The following is a 25,427-nucleotide window of genomic DNA, read 5'->3' as shown; positions in this document are numbered from 1 at the left end:
TCATTGGGCTTCGTAACTCTGTTAACACTTGGATTTGATTTTCCAGGGAAGACGAGCCAAGTTCCTGTGCCTGGGTGCTCCGTTTCCAGCCATCCCTTCCTTCTGATTTCCCTGCTCTGCAGGCCCCAGCCTAATGCAGGGAGACAGTGTGGCTTTTGATGCCAATAATCTTGGAGATCTTTGCTCCTCAGCTGAAAACTGGGCTGCGGCAGGGAGAATTTTGTAGGCTCCAACCACAGGAAGATGAGCCGAGGGAGAGACGGGGCTGCTGCTGTTGCAGATGTCCTCAGAGGTGGCCGGGCTGCTCTCCCCGCCCAGTGAACTGGGGGCTGGTCACGATGCAGAGGACGCACATTGTACGTCTCTAGCCACACCGGGGCCGGCCAATTACAGCCCACAGCCAAGTCCAGTTGCCACCTGTTTTTGTTCTATTGGCTCACAGTCACACCCATTCATTTACTTATTGTCTGTGACTGCTTTCCTGCCACAATTGCAAAATGCAGGGTTGGTGACAGACGTAACACTCACAAAGCCTTGTGGCCTTTAGCGTTTGTATTATCTTGCCAAGCCCTGGCCCACAGCGTGGTTTTCATAAACCGATAAATCGCCTACGTCCCAGAATAAGGTGTCTCTGGTTTTGAATAGAATGCCATGGCAGAGGCAGCTCATTGCTTCAGTTGAAGGAAAACTATACTCCCTTGTTGATTCATTCATGCGGAGGGCCAGCTGTGAGATACATGTATTATCATTGTCGTCATCTCCATAAGTCCCATTGCCTGAGGACAATGATTGCATGTCAGTGTTGGGACTGGAACCAGATCGCCCGGCCCACAAGGTGCTTGAACTGAAGTAGAAGACCATTTTGCCTCTCCTTTGTCTGTAGCATCCAATCAGTAGCAGCCAGTGACTTTGGCACCATTTGGAGAAAGCAATAGTTGACCGAGTGACTCAGCAGTTTCTCCCTCTGAAGAGCATGGCCCTGGTTCGTTCTCCAGTGCGGCTGATTGTGGTGATTATTCACGTAAATTGCACCTGTCACTCCTCTGCACTGTGCCAGACCAGGGGTAATGTGAGCTCCTTGAAAGAGGAACCCTTTTTCTCCAGGGTGATTATAAATTAGATATGAATGTAGGCTTAGGATCCTGGCAGCCATTCTCTTAGGGAATTCTTTATCTTGCATACATTTGCAGAGTAACCTTTGCAAAGGTTAGGCTACTCTTGGAACTGAAATACAACTTTGAAGTTTAAAAATCCCAAGATATCTGGGGAATAGAATCATCTCAACTCTCTTTCCTCTAAGACTTTTTTGCAACAGCCCCACTGAATTACTGTTTAAGGCGTCAAAATGGGAGCCATGCTCCAAAGAGTGATCCAGCAGCTCCGTGGATAGTTAACACATTCATTTGCAATATGCAAGGATGTCTTGGGTTCAGGAGATGGGTTAACTGACTTTAACAAATTAAATGTTTGTGACTGATGTGATGTGGCAGATATGGGGAGAAAAAGGAATCAAAGAATGCAAAGGTGGAAGGGAAGGGAGATAGGCATTGATGGCAAATGAGATGGGGTCCCAGTGGCTCTGGTCTGGGAACTCCCACCTCCCCAGTCTCAATCCACTGGCACAAAGCCATACTGACTTCTAAGATCAACTGTGGCATCTGTTTCCTTAGGGCCCCCTCCTCGCTAAGGTGCAACCTTAGACTTAGCCTAAGACTCATGGTCTCCATTTCTCCAGGCAGTATTTCTCTCAATGGGGAGCACTTGAGAAGGTCTGGGGACATTTCTGGTTGTCCAAGTAAGGCCCTGCTGGCATCAACATGAGTAGAGGTCAAGTCAAGGATGATGCCAAACATCCCATAGTTCACAGAACAGTCTCCTGCATCAAAGAATTATCAGGCAAGCATTGTTGTCTCCCACAATGAGAAGTGCTGAAGTTGAGAAACCTTGTCTTAGAGAAAGGAGCTCGGCCTTGGTCATCATGGTGTCTGTCCCAGACAGTACCATGTCTGCACACAACAGACACTCACAACATGGGAGAATCTGTTGAGCAAATAAACATTACAATTTAGGAATACTCAAATGACTGACTGTGGCGAGTGCCTTGTAAGAGTTCTGAAAATGCTTTTGCCAGGTAAGGTATCTGGGCACAGTTCCTTGCACGGGGCCCGGCACATAGTAGGCATTCACTAAGTGGTAGCTCCTGATGATGCTGATAACATTCACCTGAATTTGCTTCGCGCTCATTTTAAGTAAGAATGTACTTGTTTTCATCCTTTGCCAAGAGAATAGGCAGTCTGTGCAGGCAGAAAGCCCAGTGGGGCTTTTACAAATATTGGTTTACAAAGAATCTTTTTCATCTTGTGTTTTCCAGATAGGTAAGCCAAGGGCCACTTGGTTGTGCCTTCATTTCCGCTCCTTCTGGCAAACTTTTCCTAGGCAGGGTTTTGTTTCTCTAAAATTATTGTTTCATAGCTTTGTTGTTCTGAAGGAACCTGTTGGTTAATATTAATGCATTTTTATCTTGGACCATTTCCTTCTGGTTCTCTTTTCCAATCTGCCATCGTATTTGGCTTCATTCTTTTTAATATTCGTCCTGCTCACGGAGCCCTTTCATGTACGTATTACTGCTGAGCCTCGGAGTCAGCCTGGGGGCTCTCGTCCTCTCGGCCCGACAGAAGAAGAAACGGGAGCTCAGGAAATGAAATGGTTAAATTCAGCCAGGAGCTTTGGGCTCCACCTTGTTACTGCTCCTAGGACTTGAACACTGGAAGAGATTTAGAGACAGAGGTCAGGGACAGGGCGGTGCCAACACCCTCACAGGAAGTGGTTGCCCGGGTCTCTTGCTGCTTCCTTGCGTGCTGTCTTTTGCAGAACTTGCTTTCCCACCTCCACCTGCGGAGTCACTTTGCAGCTGACTCTCACCTGTTCCTGCAGGGAGCAGTCATTGCTGCTGTGATGTCGTGGGCAGAGCTCGGGGGTAGGCTCCTGCTCCGCTGCGTGTCACTGGAAAGCATTTGCCCAGGATCCTCAGCTGCCCTGAACTGCAGATGCTCTTATCAGAAGGGGAGGTGAAAATCCTTGTTCTGTGTCACAGAGTTGTCACCAAGGCCAGTTGAGATCAAGGCAGCGGGAGGGATGTGTGACCTGAACTCTTAGGAGAATTTCTCCCCTGGCTCTATCTTCCCCTCCTCCCTCTAGAGTAGAGCTGGCAAACATTAGCACTTTTGTTTTATTGGCATGTGATAAAAATGATAATCATATTGGCTAATATTTACTGAACCTTTTAGGCTGTCAGGCACCCCACTAAGCATTAATATATATGATCTCTAATTCTCTCTCTCTCTCAAGTTTTATTATTATTAATTTAAAAGGGAGAGAGACAGAGATCTGTCATTTGCTGCTTCACTCCCCAAATGCCTCCAACAGCTGGGGCTGGGCCAGGCTGAAGCCAGGAACCAAGAACTCAGTCTGAGTTTTTCACATGGATGGCCAGGACCCAAGTACTCGAGCACTTGATCAGAAGTGAAGCAGGAACTCCAGCCCAGGCACTCTGATACCAGATGCAAGCGTCGCAAGCAGCATCTTAATGCCTGCACCACGTGCCCACCCTTGAATGCACTCTTCATGATGCTATGGGATATCTGGGCTTTTACTATCCTCATCTCACAGACTAGAGAGTTAAGGCCTAGAAAAGTGCAGGGTTTTTTTGTTTGTTTGTTTTGTTTTGTATTGTTTTTTTTAACAGGTAGAGTTATAGACAGAGAGACAGAGACAGAGAGAAAGGTCTTCCTTCTGTTGGTTCACTCCCCAACTGGCCGCTACAGCCGGCGCTGCGCCCGCCGATCCAGAGCCAGGAGCCAGGTGCCTTCTCCTGGTCTCCCATGTGGGTGCAGGGGCCGAAGCCCTTGGGCCATCCTCCACTGCCCTCCTGGGCCACCGAAGAGAGCTGGACTGGAAGAGGAGCACCCAGGACTAGAACCCAGCGCCCATATGGGATGCCGGCGCCGCAGGCAGAGGATTAACCAAGTGAGCCACAGCCCTGGCTCCCAGTTTCTTATTCAAGGTTATAGCTAGCCATGAGATACACTGGGATCTGATTTATTTTATTTATTTTAAAGATTTATTTTTTGAAAGTTAGAGTTAGAGAAAGTGAGATCTTCCATCCACTGGTTCATTTCCGACAGGGGCACAATGACTGGAGCTGGACTGATCAGAAGCCAGGAGCTTCTCCAGGGTCTCCCACGTGGGTGCAGGAGCCCCAGTACTTAGGCCATGCTTTTCCAGGCCATTAGCCAAGAGCGGGATTGGAAGTGGAGCTGCCGGGACTTGGACTGGCATTCATATGGGATGCCGGCGCTGCCAACAATGGCTTTACCCACTACGTCAAAGTGCCGACTCCCATGGGGTTTAATTTAAATCCAGTTGGATTAAGGAGCCCAAGGTCTTCGTTCATTAATGATTCATTGATTAAGACCCCACCACAGCAGGCAGTGTGCTAGGCAGAGAACAGTGGTGCTGGTACTTTCTGACATCCTTGCACCTGACCCGGCCAGCGTCTATGTGGCTGCAGCATCTCTTCCTCCTGAAGCAAGTATGGGGACATTTGTGCTCCTGCTGCCCACAGCCTGTCAGCTGTGTCAGCTGGTGGCCCTGGGAAGAGGATGACATTACCGCTTCCAGCTGGGAGCAGCTGATGAGCTCTGAGGGAGGGCTGGGAGCCTTAGGCTGAACCCACAGTAACACAAGCACAGCGATTGTGCACTGAATCCCCCTGAAGAGCCTGGCCCAGCGACCAGTCCCCTCCAGCTTCCGGAGCTGCTGCCTGCCAGGGCCTACTGTTTGGGGCTTTTGTCCCTCCTGGCTCATCTTCAAGGGTTTCCTCAGGACGAGGTTAATTCATGGCCTGAAGACCACACGGATTGAGATCTCTGAGAAAACCTGTTGGGGCTTTCCTAGTGCAAACACAACTGCTGTCTGTGGACAAATATTGACTTTCGGTGCTAACCCTCTCATGCATGGCCACCCTTGGGAGCGCCCCCAACTTGGGCATCTGAGCACAGGTTGCTCAACCAGGTCAAAGGGAGACAGAGACAAGGGGAGGTGCCTCTTGGATCTCAGCTAACCCTGTACCCCGACGGCCCCTGAGCACCTGCATGGCTTGGGAGTTTGGCTGTTGGGATCGGTACAGCCAGGCTCCACCGTGGCTTCTGAATTACTGCCCTAGGGGTGCTGTCATTCAGTACCACAATCTGGGTGACCTCACATGACACAGATGCATTCTCTCACAGTCCTGGAGGCCAGATGTCTCTCTTAGATGGTTCCAGGGAGGATCGCTCCATGCTTCTTCCTAGTTTTTGCTGGTTGCTGGTAGCCCTTTGCATTCCTTGCCTTGTGGATGCATCTCTTGGGTCCCTGCCCCCATCATCACGTGGCATTCTCTCTGTGAGTCTTTTCTGTGGCTCTGTGTCCACATTTGCCTCTTCTGCTGGGGATGCCAGCCTATCCCAATCCAGTATAACTTCTTCTTCATTTGAATACAACTGCGAAAACAAAGACCCTCTTCCACATGAAGCCACAGGCACATGCGACGGGATTAGGCATTGCATATCACTTTGTATGCGACACAGTGCAACTCATAATGCCCATAGGGTTCTTTATCCATGAGGTAAGGAAACGTAGCCCTCAGCATTCCCCCCTGCCCTCATGTTGTGCTCAGCGGTGCCCTCCCAAGTCACACAGCCGGACAGATCACCCTTAGACGTCCCACCACCCTGAGGGTGAGCATCCAATCTTTTCATTATAAACCGAGTCCCCATGGCCTGGCCTTCCTCGCCTCGCCATCTTTTTCCCACCACTTCCTCTTCCACGTCCGTATTCAGCTGTCCAGGGTGTTTGCAGTGCTCTGCATAGACCGTAGTTTGGCGCTGTTTCCTGTTTCAGGCCCTGCCACATGCTGTTCCTGTACTCCAGAAGCTCCTTGCTTCCCTCTTCCTCTGGGGGACCCTACTCACTGCCCCTCATGCCTCAGCCTGGAAGTGAGCTGCAATGGGGAGTCTGCCCTGGCACTCTCCCAGGTGTCTTCCAGGCTGCTGCAGTACTGTGTCTTCCCTCCCCAGCCCCCCATTAGCTCACACATCACCTGGTATTGCCCCTATCTGTCTGTTTCTTTTCCCTGTCTGTGGCCCTGACTTAGCCGCCAGTCTCCAAGATCAAGGTCTGTGTCTCACGCCCCAACGAATTCCCAGTCTTAGCTTGTGGCTGGCAAAAATATCTATTCAGCTGAATGAATAATAAGAGAAGGTAAACAGAAAGCAAAAATAACAGCAGTAGCCCAGCTTCCATTCTACCTTTGTGATGCTTAGGAGACTTTTCTGCCTTTTTGCCAGTGACTATTTACCACCAAATTCAACCCAGGACAAACGCTCAGAAAACTGTTGTTTCAAGAATTGTCCCCGTGCCAGAGTATGGGCAGGACTGCAAACCAACCAGGGGGCAGTGTCTGGAGGCATCTTGATCTCTCATGGGGAATGGCCAGCCTTGGGTCATGGTGCAAATGACTTGCTGTGGAGCCTTCCTCAGTGAAGGTCAAAGGCAACTGAAAAAGTGGGTGGGCTCAGCTGGTTTCTTCTGCTTTGGCACACATGTGCTGGAGCTCTTTTGCATGCCTGAATGCCTCTGCCCACTGAAGAGCAAGAACTGTAATTCCTCTCTCTCTCTCTTATTCTCTCTCTCTCTCTCTCTCTCATTCTCTTTTTTTCATTGTGTTTAGCCAAAACAAGCTGTGAAAGAATGTAAAATATATCATTTTGTTGGCACTTGTTCATGAGTGAGTCAGTGAGCTTGCTTGCATTTACAACTAAAATTGGATTCTAAGCTCCCAAAAATTTATGACAACTGCTCCTTTTTGTGGCTTCAATGTTGACATATAATTAATTTAGGATTTCTTCCTGAGGCTTCCTGTCCAGGTTTGTACCTGCCACAGAAATATTCTTGAGAGTTTATCTAACAGCTGGAGCCCTGGAAAAAAAAAAAAAAAAAAAAAGCAACCACTGAAGCTTTGTGAAGAGGGCTGGGCCGTGCCGACAGGAAGAGCCCAGGAGAAAGTGGGAGGCTGCCAACGTGGCTGGCTGCCGGAGGTGCCCCAGCTTGGAGGCATGGGTTGCACAGTTTGAAGGAAGCTTGGGGTTCCTTGTTTCTCTGGTGCTTCCTGGCCCCTGAGATGAGTTCCCTCTTTAGTCTGCATCATGCAGTTGAGCAGCCAGTGCGTAGCCTGGGCACAAACACCCCAAGCTGGTGTCACCTCCCTGCTCTCTATGGACCAGTGTGGAGGGGGAGGTGAGCAGAACCATCAACCGAACTCCTATTTCATGTCAGGAGCTAGTCTGGGCCTCTACAGGCAGCGTTTGTTTTATTCTTTCTTCTCAACCACCGGAAGAGGTTGGAGTTACCGTCTTCCCTTTGAAGAGAAAATGGAGGCTTAGGGAGGTGCAGTGATTTACCTGAGTTTGCCTAACCTAGAGAGGGGAAGAAGAAATAGGTGGCTCCCACAGACGGAGCTCCAGTTAGGCCTTGTCTCATGCTCTTCCGTTTGGTGCCCATGGCAACGAGAAATAAGCCCGTCTGAAATGTCAGTAGTACCAAGGTTGCAGCCGACCTCTGGCCAGCATTTAGGGCACTTGCTGGTCCACAGCGAGGGTGTGAGAAACGTTTGTTAGCATCCGTGGGCTCAGCTCTTGCCTTAACCCACTCACGTTCTTCCCGAGCGCTCACTTAGTGGCAGGCACATCCGAAACACCGCAGAGACTGCGTCCTCATGAAGACAGCCTAGCGTACACACAGACACGAACCAGGCCGGCCCTTGCAAGTACAGTGCTGCATTGCTCAGGAACAGGTGCAGGAGGGCAGAGGTGGGAGTGCTGGCCAGAGGTATCTGAGCAGGAGCAGTCATTGAGAGAGTGGCCTGGAGAAGCGGCCTTGAAGCTGACCTCTGAGGATAAGCAGCAGGCAGCCAGGGGCGGGGGTCGGGGGGGAAGGCAGGTACTCCAGGCAGAGGGAGCTGCACGTGCAGAGGCTCTGCATCAGAACTCATGCCGGGCCTCCCCCTGCAGCGGGAATCTGTTGGTGGCACCGCTAAGCAGCAGTTTCACTCAGTTCTTCAGGGGGTTGCAACACCACCCTGGGGGCTGAATCCCAGAGAAGTTTCTGTAGGAAAGCTTAGGCCTCTGGTGTACCCAAGGGTCATATGGGGGCTGCCAGAAGATGGTGGGGGCCTGCTGCAACGGGCTTTGGCACTGACTTCAGGTGCACCCTGGATGCTCCTGGCTTCGTGCCTCAGATGCCCAGTTTGTCATGTCCCTGCCTCTTGGTCTCTGAGCCACTTCTACCCAGAGACATTTCCCAGCCCTCTGTCACGGATGCCTGTCTTAGAAAAGTTAAGCCCAGTCCCTGGCTGCCAGGACCTTGGGATTTCGTAGGGAAACTTCCAGCCAGGTCATGTATTATGTAAATGCGTGTTCCTCTCTTTCATCTTCGTGTGACTGGTGACACTGGTCAGGGCACCTCCACAGTGATGTTGGAAACACTTGCAATAGCTGGAGTCACCATACCAGATGAGATAATGGGTCCATGTGAGAGGCCCACGGTAATGCTCCCTCAGCCCTTGTACTTTATGCAGTCCTTCAAGGACAGACATTATCATGGGGTTTAAATGTAAATTCAAACCAGAGAGCATGTCTGCTTTTTTGGGGCCGTGCAAATGTAACTTGTCTTAGTTTCCCTCTGAAATCACCTCTGCTTTTCTCAAGCTCCTCATTCTTTGGAGTGAGATGTCACTGTTTCCCCTTTAAAGTGGTCCATTGGGCGGTGGACTTCCCAGGCGAGCTCTGTGCGTGAGTGTGTTTGCATGGATGGATTGCATCCTGTTCTCTGTATATCCCTTAAAACCCGCACCATGGAAAACACAAAGTAGGGACTCACTTGGGATCTGCCATTATAGAACTCAGACTTGGACTTGAAAACTGTGTTTTGTGGTATTTGATAGCCCTGCTCGCACTCACACACGCAGCACGAAGTCAGTGATACCGCAGACACATCAAAAGTTTTATTCAGTAGCACCCTGGCCAACTCTCCTGCTGACCAAGCAATTCTACCCAACACAAAGAAATTATATTGAGGTTTGTGTTGAAACCAGAACGGCAGCTACAGTGACAATGACCCGGGCCAGATGTCTCAGGTGCCATTTGGTTTATACAGCAATAAAAATTCCTTTTGGACAAAGAAACTTTAGTGTGAGAAGTCAAGTCCTACGATCGCCAATGGATTTCATGTCAAAATTTCTGCAGGCGTTGTGAGATTATGTTTGAAAGGATAAGGGCCAGGAAGATGAGATTTCTCATGTGGGGATGGAGGAGTGGGAGTAACTCCACAGCAGATAGCTCGGCCATCGCTGGGGGAGGCTCTCATTTGGAGCAAGCCAGTCTTTGCTGTTATACTTTTCTTCTGTAAAGGCAGACCCTCCCCCAGTAATCTTTTTAGCATCCCACTCCTTCAAAGACAGCTTGGACCCCAAAGCCCTTGTGCAGCCAGAAGACATGTGAATATCCCATCAGTTTCATAGAAGCAATAGATTGGAATCCTCCAGATAGTTCCCTCAATCTCAGGATGATAAATGATCAATCAGTGCATTCCTCCTAAATGAAATTAAGATGTTAAGATATATTGCTTGGGGCTTCTGGATGGAACTTCTGCCATTAACTCCTCAACAGAAAATGTATTGCTTTGGAATCACTGGGAAGGAGAATTGTTCTGGATCTACATTAAGGCAAAACGTTTGATAGAGGGGAAGAATGCTTCGGACCTGTTCATTTTTTTTCATATTTAAAAGCGATTAATCATCTCAGATATCAAACATCCGGGGGCTGCAGTGCAGACTAAGGCAGGCAGGAGGATACACAGGCCTGGATCATCCTCTAAAGTGGGTGAGTTTGTGTTGGGAGACAAAAATTATTGACCATCTATTTGAAAGCATAGAGAATCTGGGCAAAACCCTAGGAGTGCATAGAAATCCCTGGTTACGTCTCAGTGTCGGGCAGTACAAAGAAAGAAGGCATTTCCTCCCCATGTGTCTCCTTACACCCTTGGAGATGTTACTTCCTTGGAAAGTCTTTCCCATCCTGGCAGGTCGGGTCAGAGGCCCATGTGTTCCTGGAAGATGGGGATACAACATTTCCGTGTGTGAAGGGCACACCCCTGCCCCGCCACCTGCCCACTGTGCGACTTTGAGTGTGTTGTTTCACTGCTCTGTACCTGTTTCCGCAGCGGTTTGATCCGTTCACGATAGTAACCTCTTCAGAGTATGAGCCTCGTAAAACCAGAGTTCTATGCTCAGTGAGCGTTGGCAGGTCATTCTTGTCCTTGGTGTTGAGCGTGACTTTCATTCATTAATCCTAGGTTCAATTTAATTATTTGTTGAACATCATGTCTAGCACACTTGAGAGGTTTGCATTCCCTGAAGGCAGAGCTGTTGGCTGTCTTGTTCGGCCTCGCATCCCTAGGACTTAGTGTGATTTCTGGTAGGTGATTAAAAAATTGTGGGAGGGAGGAACAGAAGAGGAGAGGAAGGGAGGAAGGGCCTGAGGGTGCAGAGCTGGAGGGTGGGAAGATGCTTGTAGGTTTCATAAGCATGGCTTAAAGACACTATGAAGTCCAGACTCAATTTGCCTTTGTTACTTCACTTAGAACCTCGTGCCACTTTCAACTCCACACACCAAAGCAAAGTAGCATTTCCCCTGTTGCTTTACTTACAGGTGGGTGAGAATTAGAGCTCAGAGACCCTGAATATCTTTCAAGGTCAACTTCTCACCCTCCAGGCTGGTTAGACTTCCGCTTTTCCTTCCCACCAACCCCAGGTTCTCCATCCCTGGGGAATTCCATTGCATTTTGGTCTGGTGGTTGCTGAGAAAATGCAAAGAGTTTTCTGCAAGTTGAAGTTAAAATACAGTTCATCACATGCAAAACTCTGTTCAGCTCCTATCTGCCCAAAATAAATAGTTTAAAAAATGAATCTCAGGTCGCTGACAAGGATAACTGTGTGTATGGCAACGAGGTCGCCTGCCTCCAGCCAGCCATGGTTGCCGAGTGCACCCAGCCTTTAGAAATTAAACAAAAACAGATTGAACTGGCTGCATTAGCTGTTGCCACATTGGAACGCTAATGGGTTTAGCGACCACAACCGACCCAGGCCAGAGTGTGTCAACAGCCAAAAGACCAAGCCCGTCACTGTTTGTGCTTGGCCCAAGTTGGTTCAAGCTGAATTCTTTGCTGAATTCTTACTTTTCCTGCTATGTTGGCCTCCCCTCCACACCACGTCTCAAAGAGGGTAGCAGCCAGCCTAGCCTCATAGAGCAAAGCCATGGCGGCCCCCAAGGGGTCTGCAGATGCAGGTGCCCCAGCCGCCGGGATCTCCTGACTGGTTAGATTAGGGCCCAGCCTCCTTCCTTCTTCAGCTAGTCACTTCTCTATGCCTTCCGGAAACAGGCCAACCTAAGGCAAAAGCAAAGAGCCTCTTGACTGGCCATTCAGCTGGAAAAGTGGAGTGTTTCCTGCCTCTTTTCCCCTTTCACAAGAGCAGGCTGCTAGCATGTGCACCTTGAAGGCAGTTTCTTTATATCACAGCCAAACTCTCAGCCCTGCCTGGGACCCCAAGGTCCAGTGGCTCCAATTCTGGGCAGCTGACTCAAGTGCAGGGTGGCAGGTCTTTGGTGGTGAAAAGGTTAAATTGCTCAAAAGGCTAGATCTGTGGTTTCCTGCCCACACTTGCTCTGGCCTAAGGCACTGCTTGCTGTTTTGGGGGGTGGGGGTGGGGGGCAGGTCTCGCCTGGACCCAGGTGGCCGACAGGCAAACCATGTTATTAAGAAACAGGGATCGCAAAACCTTGATCTTCAAACGAGACCCCTAATTAGTCGCCAGCCGGAGAGTAAATGGCATTCCACGTCAGCGAGGCGGGAAGGGCGCCTTCGGATCCTGCAGACTAATTGCCATTATTGGCTCACTGAGGATCCTGTTGTAAACACTTGTCATCCGAGCCACTTCTGGTCGGCAAACTTGAGATATCAAATTGGTCCTTCATGTTTCAAATTCACCAAAATGCGTCGCTGGCCCCCTTTTAAGGATGGGGGTGTCTCCTTCCTTGAATGTGACAGCCTTCTTAGCGCCCAGTTGGAGGAGATGTCTCCTGGGGCTCCTAAAACTGAACTCTTTTAGTAAAGGGTCTTAAAAATGTTTTTGCTGTATTCTCATTTGGACTTGAAAATGCCATTGCAAAAACAAATGCCGATGGCAGGCAAAGATTTATCGTGAAGGGGATGGGGCTTACACGTCAGAGCCCCTCTAGTTCACAGACCTTTGCCAAGACCCTGCAGTGGACCCTCGGAATGTGTTCATGAGGCCAGGTATTTTTGCCAGGCTTGAAACAGTTATTTGAAAGACGGAGTGACAGAGAGAGAAGGAGAGAGACCTTCCATCTGCCGGTTCACTCCCGAATTGCCAAAGCAGCTAGAAGTGGGCCAGGCCAATGAACTCAGAAGCCAGGAACTCCATCTAGGTCTCCCACATGGGTGGCAGGGGCTTCTGCTACTTTCCCAGGCACATCAGCAGGGAAGTAGATTCAGAGCGGAGCAACTGGGACTTGAACTGGCATTCACATGGGCTGCTGGTGTCACAGCTGATGGCTTAATCTGCTGTCCCACGATGCCAGCTTATTTCCTTTTTCATAAAGAGGGCTTCCCAAATGACATAAACATTAGGCCACACAAAATCAGGGCATGCCCTGCTGTATTATGGGGTGCTTCTTGACTTGTGCATCATGTGTTTGTTCCTGCTGCATCAAGAGATATTTTCTCCCCACTCTTTGACTTCTGCCTTCTTGGCCCTGTTGGCAGTTGGTTGAAGGGAAGGTTAAACTGCAGGCCACACCCAGGGTGCTAGGCTTGGTCTCAATTTGCTCTTGACCTAGGAGAATGTGTCAAGAGCTTGGTACAAGCAGATCCTGGATCCATCCCCTTCAAGGGCAGCCTGAATGGTACCACTCTCCGATGGTAAAAGAAGCCAGTCTAGAGAGGTAGAGAGGGGTGCGGGTTCTTGGGGGCTGGGGGTCGTCCCGATGTCTCAGGACTGCGGGGATTCTGTCATCTGGACACTGGCATGGCGGTCAGCATGTCAGAGTGCGAGAGAGGGGGAGAAGAAAGTGGGAAGCAATTTCTGAAGATCCCTGGGAAAGTGTGAGTTTTCCATTCACCGTTCAGCTCGACTTTCAGCAAGCACCAGCGGGCCCTGAGATGGCACGCCCCACGTTAGCCTCCGCCGCAAGCTACGTGACAGGACTGAGTGGCATATGAGGCAGCTTCAGAAAGCGCCTGGAATCCTGCAAATGCAAGGTCATGTACATTTTCCATGAACTTTCTGAAACCTCTCGTATGACGTCCTCCAGCCCTCGCCGCCCAAAGCTAAGTTTCAGAACTATTTCTTTAGCCAGCCACGGAGTCACCATTACTCAGCAATAATTCCTTTGTGCGAACAGTTGAGGGTGGGACCGGGTGGTAGGTTTTCCGTATACAAGGCTTAGGACGTTTGCTCAGAGGATCCCATTTTCTCCGCATGAAAGCAGGTGGCTTTCCCTGTACAAGTATAAACTCACAACCTCAGGCAACCAGGAATGCACACAAGGGCTGGTCCTACCCCAGTGGGTTCTCCATGAAGACCCCACATCGTCCCCTGCCTCCTGAACTTCTGTTTGTGGGCTCTGCCCCCATCTCTGATGTCATCAGCACAAAGATTCCCAAACCATGATTGTAACCCATCTCTCTCACTGACTTGAGATAGTACAAAATGTATGCCAAACTTTTGGTTATTTTAACTAGTTCAGAAAAGAAGGACTAACATCAGTTTTGACAACAAACAAAACCAGTTTTTGTTCTATCAGTTACGTTTAAAAGATTCCAATTTCAAACTAAACACAATGTGTGGTTATTCTGTCGGCGATTTATACAGCCACCAGGGCGCCGCAGTTACACACTGCATACATCATTGTATTTTTAAAATGTACTTAATGAACATTTTTTTTCTTTTCTAGTAACTACTTCATTGCCTTAAATGAATGCATTCCAATAGAATTTGTAACAAATGACCACTTTGTGTTTGCATTAATGCCAAACACGTTTAACAAATTTTTAACAAGGAACCCTGGCAAAATGCCAGACTCCTAGAAGGACACTGAAGGAATGCTATAAATTTAAACTAGATTTTACCTTTTCACTGAGCTCAGCAAGTGTCTTAGGTGTCTCGCTGTCTCACAGTTGCAGCATTTCTACTTTATGTCAGATAAGTTGTACATTTTCATTATTTGTGTTACTTCGCTGCTGCCTCTTTCCAGAGCACTTTTGTATCCGTGCAGCCGTGTCTGAAACCCTGTGGATGCAGCTTAGGAATGCATCTTTATGTTTGCAAAATTGTTCAAGTCTTACATGGCTCTGTTAGATGCATGTATTCATAGTCTTGTTGACAAAAATATTACTGTTTGCAACAATGCAATCCATCAGTGATGTCATTGAATAATTGATTAAACCAATGGTCCTCAAGTGCGGACAAATTTTGCCGCCAGTCCCACAGGGATATTGGACTTTGTGCCAGTCAGGCTGGGAAAAAGCTGTGCTACTGGCATCTAATATTCAGTGGCCAGGGATGCTGCTAAGCTACCACTGCGAAGAACTCTGTGGGCCCCCCGTGACCTTCGAGCAGAGATTGAGAAATCCTGCAGTGGAGTGACAGGAGCCTTTGGCTTTGTCTGTGGGCAGTCTCTCAAGTTTAAGAAGGTCTTCTTTTGGTGGCTGTTTTTCTCAATTTATTTGAAGGTCAGAGAGACAGAGAGGAGGAGGAGAGAGAGAGACAGAGAGAGAGAAAAATCTTCCATCTGCAGGGTCATCCCCAAATGTGCATGACAGCCAGGCCTGAGCTAGGCCAAAATCAGGAGCCCAGAACTCATCTGGGGCTCCCCTGGGGAAAACCCAAGTACTCGAGCCATCACCTGCTGCCTCCCGGGGTGCACATTAGCAGGGAGCGGAGCAGCTGGCATCCAGCCCCAGGTGCTCAGAAATGGATTGTGGGCATCCCAAGAGGTGAGTAAACTACTGTACCTGACCCCTCCCCAGAAGGTATTCTTTTGAGGGAAAATTACACACATACTTCTGTTCAACTGGTGTTTTAAAAATTACACAGAATACATCAAACTGATGTTGCGAAGAATTGTGATTTGTATGTCTGTTGCATTCTGCCATTAAGATGGAAAAGGGCCAGTCCTTGATACCTTGACCTAAAATGTAGACTACAACAGTGTGGAGCTGACTGGTGGCCAGAGTACATGCACGATCAGCCAACCCATGCCAAGTCTGCCGGCTGGGAGAAGGCCATTGCTGAGCACTGGGGATGGTCTCTGTGTCAAGGCCAGCGGGAGTCAGGGTTACATATTCCTGAGGGTTCTAGGTGTATTGTGGGCGATTTTCATAGTTATGCAATCATTCTAATGTATATTGGCTCCATTATGACATTGAAAGAAATCTTTCTTTCGAAAGAAATGCATTTACATTTTAAGAGAATTTTTTTCTCAAATATTGACTTATTTACTTTGAAAGTCAGAGTTAGAGTGAAAGATAGCAAGAGAAGAGGGAATATTTCCATCTGCTGGTTCATTCCCCAAATGGCTTCAACAGTTGGGGCTGGGCCAGTGCAAAGCCAGAAGCTTCTTCCAGGTCTCCCATGTGGGTAGCCGGGACCCAAGCACTGGGCCATCTTCTGCTGCTTTCCCAGACCATAGCAGAGAGCTGGATCAGAAGTGGAGGAGCCAGCACACTAACCTGCACCCATATGGGCTGCCCGTGTTTGCAAGCATCAGGTTTGCTAGCCATGCCACAAAGCCAGTCCCTTAAAAGAATTTTTAATATGAAAATACTAATCACATCTTACAGGTGTTGTGGAAAACTTGCAGGAATTGGAAAGGTAGGACACAAGACACTGGGATGCAGGAGACCCTGGCCTCAGGGCCAAGGGAATGGGTTCTGGAATCAAAAGGAGCTGGCTTCAAATGAAGGGGCCAAGGAAGCTGGGGGATCTGACCTCAAGCACTCAGGACCCCTGAGCTTCAGCTTCGCTGTCTCCATGAAGGGCTGTGAACTTACCGGACCAGCACCGTGGCGCTGCCAACTTGTTTAAGATAACTCTTGCGAAAGCAGGGAGAGCAGTAGCAGACAGCACGCACCAAACGTTTGCTATGAATAATTCTGACCACCGTAATCATGACAAAAATAAATCCTAAGGAGGTAAAGCAGTAGAGGCTGCCATTGTGATGTACACATCACATATCAATCTGAATCCCTTCATTTAAAATATTATGGGTGAGTCACACCCAGCACACGGGAACAGAAGATGAAATACAGACTCCCCCAGCCGCTGCCTCTCCATGAGCTCTGCTGTCCCTAACAGCAGCCTACACAGGGCTGGAGGGCCCACCCCAGCCCCAGCCCCAGCCCCAGCCCCCAGCCCCAGCCCCCAGCCCCCAGCCCCCAGCCCCAGCCCTTTGGGCTCTGAAGTGTTACATTTTATTGCCCTGTGGAGCTGCAGGAGGCCACGCTCAAGGTAAAATGTTGCTCTCCAGTCATATTTTTGAATTACGGCTTCAAGGTGGTTGCTCCTATCAGGAAAATTAAATGATTTAACATAATTTGTTGCCACTTTGATCACAACAATAATAAATAAATCTTCATGAGGAAAATGGGAAGCCCATTCTGCCCGGTTTTAAAAGATGTTAAGTAATAACACAGATGTAGTTATAGATTTTTTTTTTAAGCACTAACCACTCTGTTGGGCTTTCCTGGAGTTTCTCCGTGGAGCTGTCCTGCCGGACGCCGGCTGCCCCCAGAAGCAGAACCTCTTCTCGGAGCGCGCTAATTAGTCTATCAGGGCCTCGCTGGTTACGTGGGCACCATGTGCAACGCGTTAGGGGCATCCAAAACCGCTGTGAATGGGTGTCTGTTTCTGTACCTGGGGGCACACTGCACACATTTGGAAAGCACATGGAGCATAATGGACATTAACGCAGATGTCAAAAATAGCCTGCGTTTTACTACTGTTATTAAACAGTTTCCCCTTTAACCCCTCGGTGTTTACCAAAGACCGCTTTCCCCCAGCCTGTTTCTGCAAATCACTACTGAAAGGGCCGGAGAAGAAAGCCATAAGCGGGCAGGTGTCTTTATTCCAAAGAAAAACAGTCTGAAGGAATATTTGTGAGACACTGCACATTTATAGGCTGCGCTCCCGGGAGCGGGTGCTGGGCGACGTCTCGCTGGGGTGCAGAGCTGCCCAGGCACCCCAACCTAAGCCAAGGCCGGAGTGTCACTTCCTCCTGGCACACATCGCTTTCCACAAAGGAAATCCCTTTGTATTTTAGTATAATACTGGTTACACATTGTTTGGTTCAACGTGTCCAAAACCTGCAAGCAAACAAAAAAATTCTAAAGGTGAAATTTTAAGACACTACCCAAAGATAAATATGGATGGTATTCTGGTATATGTAATGGCAAAAGCTTTTGTTTATGAGTGTCTGGATACAAAAGTGAGATGGAGGTGCACATACAAAATGGTAACCTACTTTCTTCACTGAGAAGTTGTAGACATCTTTCCCTATCAAAAAAGACTAGAGATCTATATCATTTATTACCTCTTACACAGCACCCTTCATGCTCTAGATTTTAATCGCCTTATTCATTTATTGAGTTGTGTGTCTATCTATTGAATTGTCTGTCTTTCCAGGAGAGCATGAATCTTGTCTGTCCTTTCCCTTGTCCGCTGGCCCAGCACTGGGCGTGTCACCTGACACAGATCAGCACTCTATTAGTTTTCTATTGCTGCAGCACAAGTTCAGTGGCTGAAAATAATGTCCATTGATTATCTCACAGTTCTGCAGAGAGGCTGGAAACCCAGCTGTGCTCAACTGGGTCCTCTGCAGAGAGCTCAGAAAACCAAAGCCCAACGTGGGCTCTGCTCTGGGGAAGCATGCCTCGTCCAAGCTCATTGAGGCTTTGACAGAATTCAGTTCCTGTGGCTGTGGGACCGAAGCCCTGTTTCCTTGCTGACTGTCAGCTAGGGGCCAGACCCTGCTCCCTCCTACTAACTTCTCAGGCCCTTGTCCCCTGCTCCCTCCATCTCAGCACAGGGAATCCCTATCAGGTTTCAGAGTTCCCTGACTTCGTACAAGCCTGCTATTAAAGAGCTCCTGTCGTTAGACCAGATAGCCTCGGTTCTTCTGCATTCAGGGTCAAGTCAGCTGTTCAGTGGCCTGCATTCCATCCACAAGGCAACATAATCATGGCCATCAGCTAGGTTGTGTGGGATTAGGGTGGGAAACCTAGGGACAATGGGTTGGCTCTAGGATTTGGCTCTGTGATGTCTGTGGAATAAGTGAATCTGCTTGTTCCTGGAGCTGTACAAGGCACAAGGGTGCTAAACAAGGCAGACCAGCTGCCTCCTCATAGAGCTGAGAGCCTAGACCAGGCTGTTCAATAGAAATACTATGCATGCCGCAGCGCTAGTTTTTAGTTCACTAGTAACCATGTTTTAAATAGGAATGGGAAACCGGTGTAATGAGTGGAAATAGATTTTTATTTGATCCCACGTATCAAAAATATGATTTTTAACATGAAGCAATATAAGCAATTTGTTACTGAGATCATTTATATTCCTTTTTTCATACTAAGTCTTCCAAATCTGTAGATTTTTGCACTTGCATTTTGTCTCGATCTGGGGCAGCCACGTCTCTACTGCTCAGTGGCCCCACATGGCCAGCGGCTACCACAGTAGATTGTGCAGGTTCAGACAGCTCCCCAGAAGGGACGCTGCCGTGTGTGTGGGACTCTCTGGGGAGACATGTGTCTAAGCTGGGATTGAAGCGGGATCGGGGACGGGCCGTCTCCAGAGCTAGTGTCAGGGCCTGTGAGATGAGAAGGGAAGAAGGCTTTAAGAAGGCAGAAGTAAGTTCAGCGTAGGAGGAGTGTGGAGAGCAGAATGTGGGGTAAGAAAGGACTGGAGAGAGAGAGGGCCAGATGGGGCCCAGGCCACATGGCCAGAAGTCCCTCCATCCTGAGGGTAGAGGCATTGTAAATGGGGTTGTAAACAGGGGCTGTAAAGTGTAAAAGGGGAATGCAGGACGCAGCAGCGTCACCCCCCAGCTCCCCAGGAGAATGCAGGCAGGTGGGACTGCAGAGGGTTGGGGCCCACTGTGACCCTCCAGGTAAGGCACGACTGGCCAGGGAATCCTCCCGCTGCAGGGTAGAGGGGTGGGTGGGGTCAACTTTGATTGCCTCCTTACTGGAGGCCAGAATGCCTTCTTCTATTTTATTAAACCCTGTGTTTGCTCCTCAACAAGGGCTTCTGCATTTCCAACTCTGCCCATGTCATTGAGGGTGCTTGGTCTTCTTCCCCTGGCAGCCCATTGAGGCCTCCTGGTGAATGGATTGTTTGATGGAGGGAGTGGCCACACTTTTGGAGAGTTCTCTTGCCTACAGCATAAACCTCACCCCCAAGCAGTGTCCCGGCAATAGAGAGGGGCCGTTCTGCCTGTGACCTGTTACCCAGCTAGAAACCTTTCTCACAACTGAATAAATGATTGTTCTTTGCTACTTTATCTTGGAAAAACATCAAGGACATTGGACATTTGCTGTAATTATCTTTCAGTCGCTTCCCCATCTTTAAAAAAATGACCGGTGCATTTTAATACTACTTTGGGTTTCTCTTTACCTTTTAATCATGTGGCCTTTTAATATATTGACCAGCCCTTTAAAAAGATGATTAAGAAATGCTTAATGCACAAAAGAATTAGAGCTATGCACAGCTCATGAAAGAGAAAGCGTGCTCTGACTTACAATTTTCATACACAGTTTGTAGAGATTTTATGTGCCAGAATGAGTAATATGATCTGCTGCAGGAACTCCCTAACTTTCTGGCTCTGCAAAAGTCATTTTTTTTTTTGCCCCGATTCAAGTTTCTTAACCAGAAGGGTTACACCAAACTCCTCAGAGTATGAATTAGCAGAGTTCATCCAAGCCACATATTTCATTTGCACTGCTTAATGATGGCTTGAAATAGCTGCCTACCTGTGCAGACACTGGGATCTTTGGTGTTCTCATTAGGCAGTGTGACTCGAGAAATGCTGTGTTTCACCCACCAGATCAGACAGCTCAGGCTGTATATAAAAAGTGGCTTGTGTACGTGTGAGTATATGTGTTTGATCTTTCCCCTCCCTCCCATATTCCCCAGATAGCCACACTCCCGACGTGTGCCCGGAAACACCAGGGCACTCAGAGGCCATCTGTGAGTGATAATGGCCCCGGCACACAGCATCAGCAGGAAGCAGAGTCCTGGGGTGCGGGGCCAGGGCAGGATGGTGCCCTCTTCTCACCAGTCCGTGGCTGCCTCCCCAGGGGCTGCACTGTTTACCACACCCAGGACCCTTCATTGGACCCCGGAGAGAATTTAGGGTGCTTCTGCATACCTGTTCCCCAGGGCATGAAATATGCAAATGGATGACCTGCTCGTGTATGTTTGACATTAAGCATGAGCACAAGTTAGTGACTGTGGGGATGATCTTTTAAAAGATGTTTCTATTGTAGCAAAATGCACGTAACGGAAAATTGATCAGTTTGAGTATTTTAAGAGTACTTTGCAGCAGCATACCTTCTCAGAGTTGTAAGCCATCACTACTGTTCATTTCACCCCAAACAGAAACACTGTCCCAGGGACAAAGAACTGGGGTTGGGGGGGTACCCATCCCCATCAACCCTGCCCTGGTCACCTCTAATGCACTTCTACTCATCGATGAGTTGTCTGTCCTAGGTATTTCATGTAAGTGGAATCATGCTTTTGTGTCTGATCGTTTTCACTTAGCACATCTTCAAGGTTCATCCATGTTGTAGCGTGTGTCAGAACTCCATTCTTTTTATAGCTGCATATATCATCTGCATATACCACAGTGTATCTGTCCACTCATTTGTTGGTGAATGCTTGGCTATTATGAATAATGATTTTACGACTGTTTGTGTACGGCATCTGTTTAAGTTACTCTGGGTCTGTGCCTAGGCATGGAACTGCTAGGTCCAGTTTCCTTTTATATTGTTGCTCTTAGTTGGTTTCCAGGTCAATGTGAAGTTCTTGGAGTCTTAACCATCTTTAGCTCTCTCATCTTTGTAAAGCCAAATTCAAAAATAATTTCAGAGGCTGGTGTTGCGATGCAGCTGGTTAAACCATTGCTTGCGACGTCGGCATCCCATACTGGAGCACCAGTGTGCGTCCTGGCTGCTCTGCCTCTGATCCTGGCCCCTGCTGCTGTTCCAGGAGAAGCAGCACATGATGGAGCACATACTTGGGTCCCTGCTACCCACATGGGCAACCCAGATGGAGTTCCAACCTCCTGGCTCTGGCCTGGTCCAGCCCAGGCTGTTGCAGCCATCTGGGGAGTGAAGCAGCTATCTTTCTCTCTGTTTCTCCTTCTCTCCCTGCTGCTCTGCCTTTCGAATCAGTAAAATAAATCTTTTATATATATATATATATATATATATATATATATTTATATATATATATATATATATATATATATTTAAACCATACACATTGTAGTAAAGTAAGGAGAGCAAAACACTGACTGATAACCTGATAGTGCAGACATAATCGCTAGAAAGTTCAGGCCTATTCCGTTCCATTTCTTTGTGTACCCCAAGAGACATTAGCACATCTCTGTAACTTGTTTTGAAAGCACTTTTTTCCCAGATACATTTCTGGGACATGGTTTCTCTCTCTGTTTTGTCCTTCCTCTGTGCTCCACCCCCCCCCCCCCAGCCCTCTCCCCACCTCTACCCAAACCCGACCAAAGAGAGTGCTGGAGAGGCAGGTGCAGGGCTGAGGAGTGGGCGGGCTCTTTCTGGGTGATTGCAGCTAGGTGGTGGGTTTCTCCCTCTGCTAAATGATGTGCTTTCTTGTTGCAGCTATCAGAAGGGCTGAATAAAAGGAAAAGGCAGCTCTGCAGCAATATTCTGCTAATCTATGGCGGTGCAGCTCTCAGCACTGTCCAGCACCACCCGGAGCGGCTCACCAGGACCCGAGGGGAGCGTGCACTGTCCGTCCTGAGTGTGATTCTGTTCAGTTTACTATTTTCTGCGCCATCTCATGTCACTTCGCGTGGATTCGGATGTGGTGGGAAGGAAGAAGGCAGAGGAGGAGAAGAAAGGACAGACCCTCTACTTATGGGGGCTGGGATTTGGGCATTTGAAATGTGATCATCTCTTTCGAGTGTCCTTGTTTGTTAACATTTTATTTGTTTTCCTTAAACGTCATTGGATAAGTTGAACTCCACGGACTTTGAAGTCTGAATTCAGCTTCCTTTGGACAACTTGCTTCATCCCCAGTGATGCCGTGGGTTCTGTCTCAGTGGTCATTCCTAGTGTAGTAGATTATCAAGCAGTGTGAATTCATAGTGAGTGGGTGGTGTTGGAAGTGTGTGGATACCGCAGTGTGTAGAGTGATTGACAAAGCAACCAAAACACCAAAAAGTGCGGGCCTTTACCCTCCTCTATTTCTTTAATCCGCTGTTCGAAGAACCTCATTTTGATGGTATCACCAGTAGTTACCTCTGGGCCAGGTTGGAAATGAAATCAATTTTTAACCACTACTTGCCAAGAAATCGCCTTATGAGAACATGGTGTGTGTCTCTGACAATGCATGGCACATCTAAATTGGTCACTCATCATTTTATCTCCCTGCTTATGTACTGGAGCATGGCGAGAGCCTGGGGCCCCTGCACACCCCCTCCGTGCATGTGCACGGCTGGACCTGACGCCGCCTCAGGCTGTTACCTCTCTAGTACATGCAGGTCTCCACGAAGAAGCTGGGACTCGTTCACATTTCAAGATCCAAACGCTGTGCAAACAGTGTAAGCTTAGGTCTTCTGTAAACGAAGGGTCATTTCTCATTTTTGGCTTTTTTTTTTTTTTCCAACGTGTCCAACATGGATTCCAAAGCATTTTCAGCACCAAACATGAACACATTGCTGAATGAGGAACAATCACAAAAGCTGTGTATCTGTATATAGCTCTACATGACATGTCTGTGGATACAGAGTTCATTCTTTAAAGCACATGCCAGGGGAGGAGACCGAATTTTAAGGTCTTTTACATCCAGTGACATGGTACTAAGGAGAATTAAACTCCTAACGCTGCCACTGAAGATGATTAAAAACATTCAAGTTGTTCTAACTCCGTGGCACTCATGACCAAACCTGGCAAACAGCTACAACTCTTGTATGGACCCATTTTCTTGTCACTGGAAGCAACCTTTCCACATGTATGCAAGTGGGAGGTGAAAACCTGCTTTTTGGTTTTTTTTTTTTTAAGGACAAACAATGAATTTAAGCATGAGTGGCCTTAATCAATAGAGTTGTCTTTCTTTGCTGCTGTGGAAAGCATTCCAAACGGATGTCCCTGAAGTCTTGCATTGAATTTAGTCATTACTATTACTTTTTAAAACGTTGGTGCAATTAACTCTGAGCCTCTCTTGTGAGCCATAGAGATATTGAAAAGACAAACTCCTTATTTATTGAGGAAGAGGAAACCAGCTCCGACTTGCACCTCTCCTTGATGCATTGGGAGTAACGTAGTCACGCAGGTTTCTTGCTTCTGGCTTTGTTCTTGTCAGTGAGTACAGCAAACTACATGAAGCTTATGTGTCGCCTAAACAATCCAAATATGTTCATGTTTAAAACGTTTGTCCTTTAACTATCAAAGAGATCTAGGTCTTGGTTGAAGGAGTAAACAGAGTTCTTTGCAAGCTTATATTGTGACATGATGTCACACTGGAAACCCGGGCCACAGATGAGTCCCCATGGACAGTTTGGGTGTCCTCAAGGGGCGGTCCTCACTGCCTCCCAAAACCAGGTCCTGACCTAAACTCTGCAGCTGAATACTTGAAGTAGGAAGTAGAAATTCCAATAGGTCAAATAGAGTCCTTGAAACAAACAAAACAACCAGTTGTGTGTGGTTATCTATTTCTACGTATGTGCCAATTTTGTCACAGCTATTATTTAGGGGATCATGTTTTGCCCCACTTCGGTTGATTAAAAGTATTATTGATCTCACCTTGATAGGGGCTTGTCACTTAGTCCCTGAAAAGTTAAAATTCTATCCAACATAGCATCATTTCTCACTTCTTGTACTATTCTCTGATATTTCAGTATTACCCCCCAAAAAATCCCTTTTCACACCCTATCAAAATAGTCTCTGGGTTTACAGCAAACACTGTGATGCTAGGGAAGATATTTCCTTTTGCACAAACTTTGGCAGATTCCCTTCTAATCATAAGGTAGTTGGAGAAAAAGTTGGGGCTAACGTTTAAGAGAAGTTGGTCTTACTTTGTGCAAAATCAGGCTTGTACCTTACACCCCATTTGATTTCCATGTACAGTCTCAATTTTGTACTTAATGAGTTTTGTGTATCCAGTATGCACGTTAACAGCGTGTCAACTTTCATTTGAAAGTGGGTTTCAACTTACTTTTTCAACAGTTTCTGATGAGACCTCAAACGTGTTGACATGAGCTCTATCCGCAGTGTTCTTGTGTAGAGTGGTCTTTGAATGCTGCCAGGGGCGGTGTATCTAACTCCCTGAGACCCTCGTTTGATAGTGCTTCTTGTAATATTTCTCCAAGTGAGTGGCATGTGGGTTGTGATATTGACCATGTGATTATGGACATCGATATGACAAAAATGAATAAAACTAAGGAATCCTCAAGACTTCCAGTGGGCATGTATTAGCCAGTCATTGTAACCTCGTGTCTAGTAGAAGTACAACGTAAGCAGTGTGTACAGTTCATGACCTTGTTATCATGCGTATGAGAAGTACTTTGTGCTGATCGCCTTATTTATATTCATCAAATAAACCTTGTTTCTTTCTGACATGAGTCCATTCCATCTCTGATGCTCCAGTGTGGTGGTTTCTAATGTGTTGGGGGTTGAGGAAAAAATGACCAAAAAAAGAGAAACCATTGGCTCACAGATATCTTTCTTTATGTCTGGCTGGAGTTAGTGATTCAAATTAAGAGATTAAGCCTTTGGCACTACTGCCCCTTTTCCTTCCTTCCCCCTTTCCCTTCTCTTGCCCTCCCCCCACCTCTTTCCCTCTTGCTCCATCATTAACCCTCTCCCCTCCACCTCCCTCCCTCTCCCCCCTCTTCTTCTTTTTAGAAAATTTGTATTTGTGGGGCCAGCGTTGTGATGCAGTAGGTTAAGCTGCTGCTGTGACACCTGGCATCCCCTATCAGAGTGTAGGTTCAAGCCCCAGCTGC

The 25,427-nt window shown here is 47.9% G+C and overlaps 1 protein-coding gene across 3 annotated transcripts in view; it reads left to right on the top strand.

The window, feature by feature from the left end:
• The window catches only part of ERC2 (ELKS/RAB6-interacting/CAST family member 2), a 1,040,531-nt gene extending 1,015,537 nt beyond the window's left edge, over nt 1-24,994 (top strand). For all 3 annotated transcript variants that reach the window (XM_062201107.1, XM_062201108.1, XM_062201106.1), the window contains one exon: nt 22,081-24,994. In XM_062201107.1, the coding sequence (XP_062057091.1) occupies nt 22,081-22,371 (291 nt within the window). In that variant the 3' untranslated portion in view covers nt 22,372-24,994. The remainder of the gene's footprint in view (nt 1-22,080) is intronic.
• The last annotated feature ends 433 nt before the right edge of the window (nt 24,995-25,427 follow it).

Source organism: Lepus europaeus, chromosome 9 (assembly GCF_033115175.1).
Source record: "Lepus europaeus isolate LE1 chromosome 9, mLepTim1.pri, whole genome shotgun sequence".
In the NCBI taxonomy this organism is placed as follows: Eukaryota; Metazoa; Chordata; class Mammalia; order Lagomorpha; family Leporidae; genus Lepus; species Lepus europaeus.
This window is presented reverse-complemented; position numbering and strand designations above follow the sequence as displayed.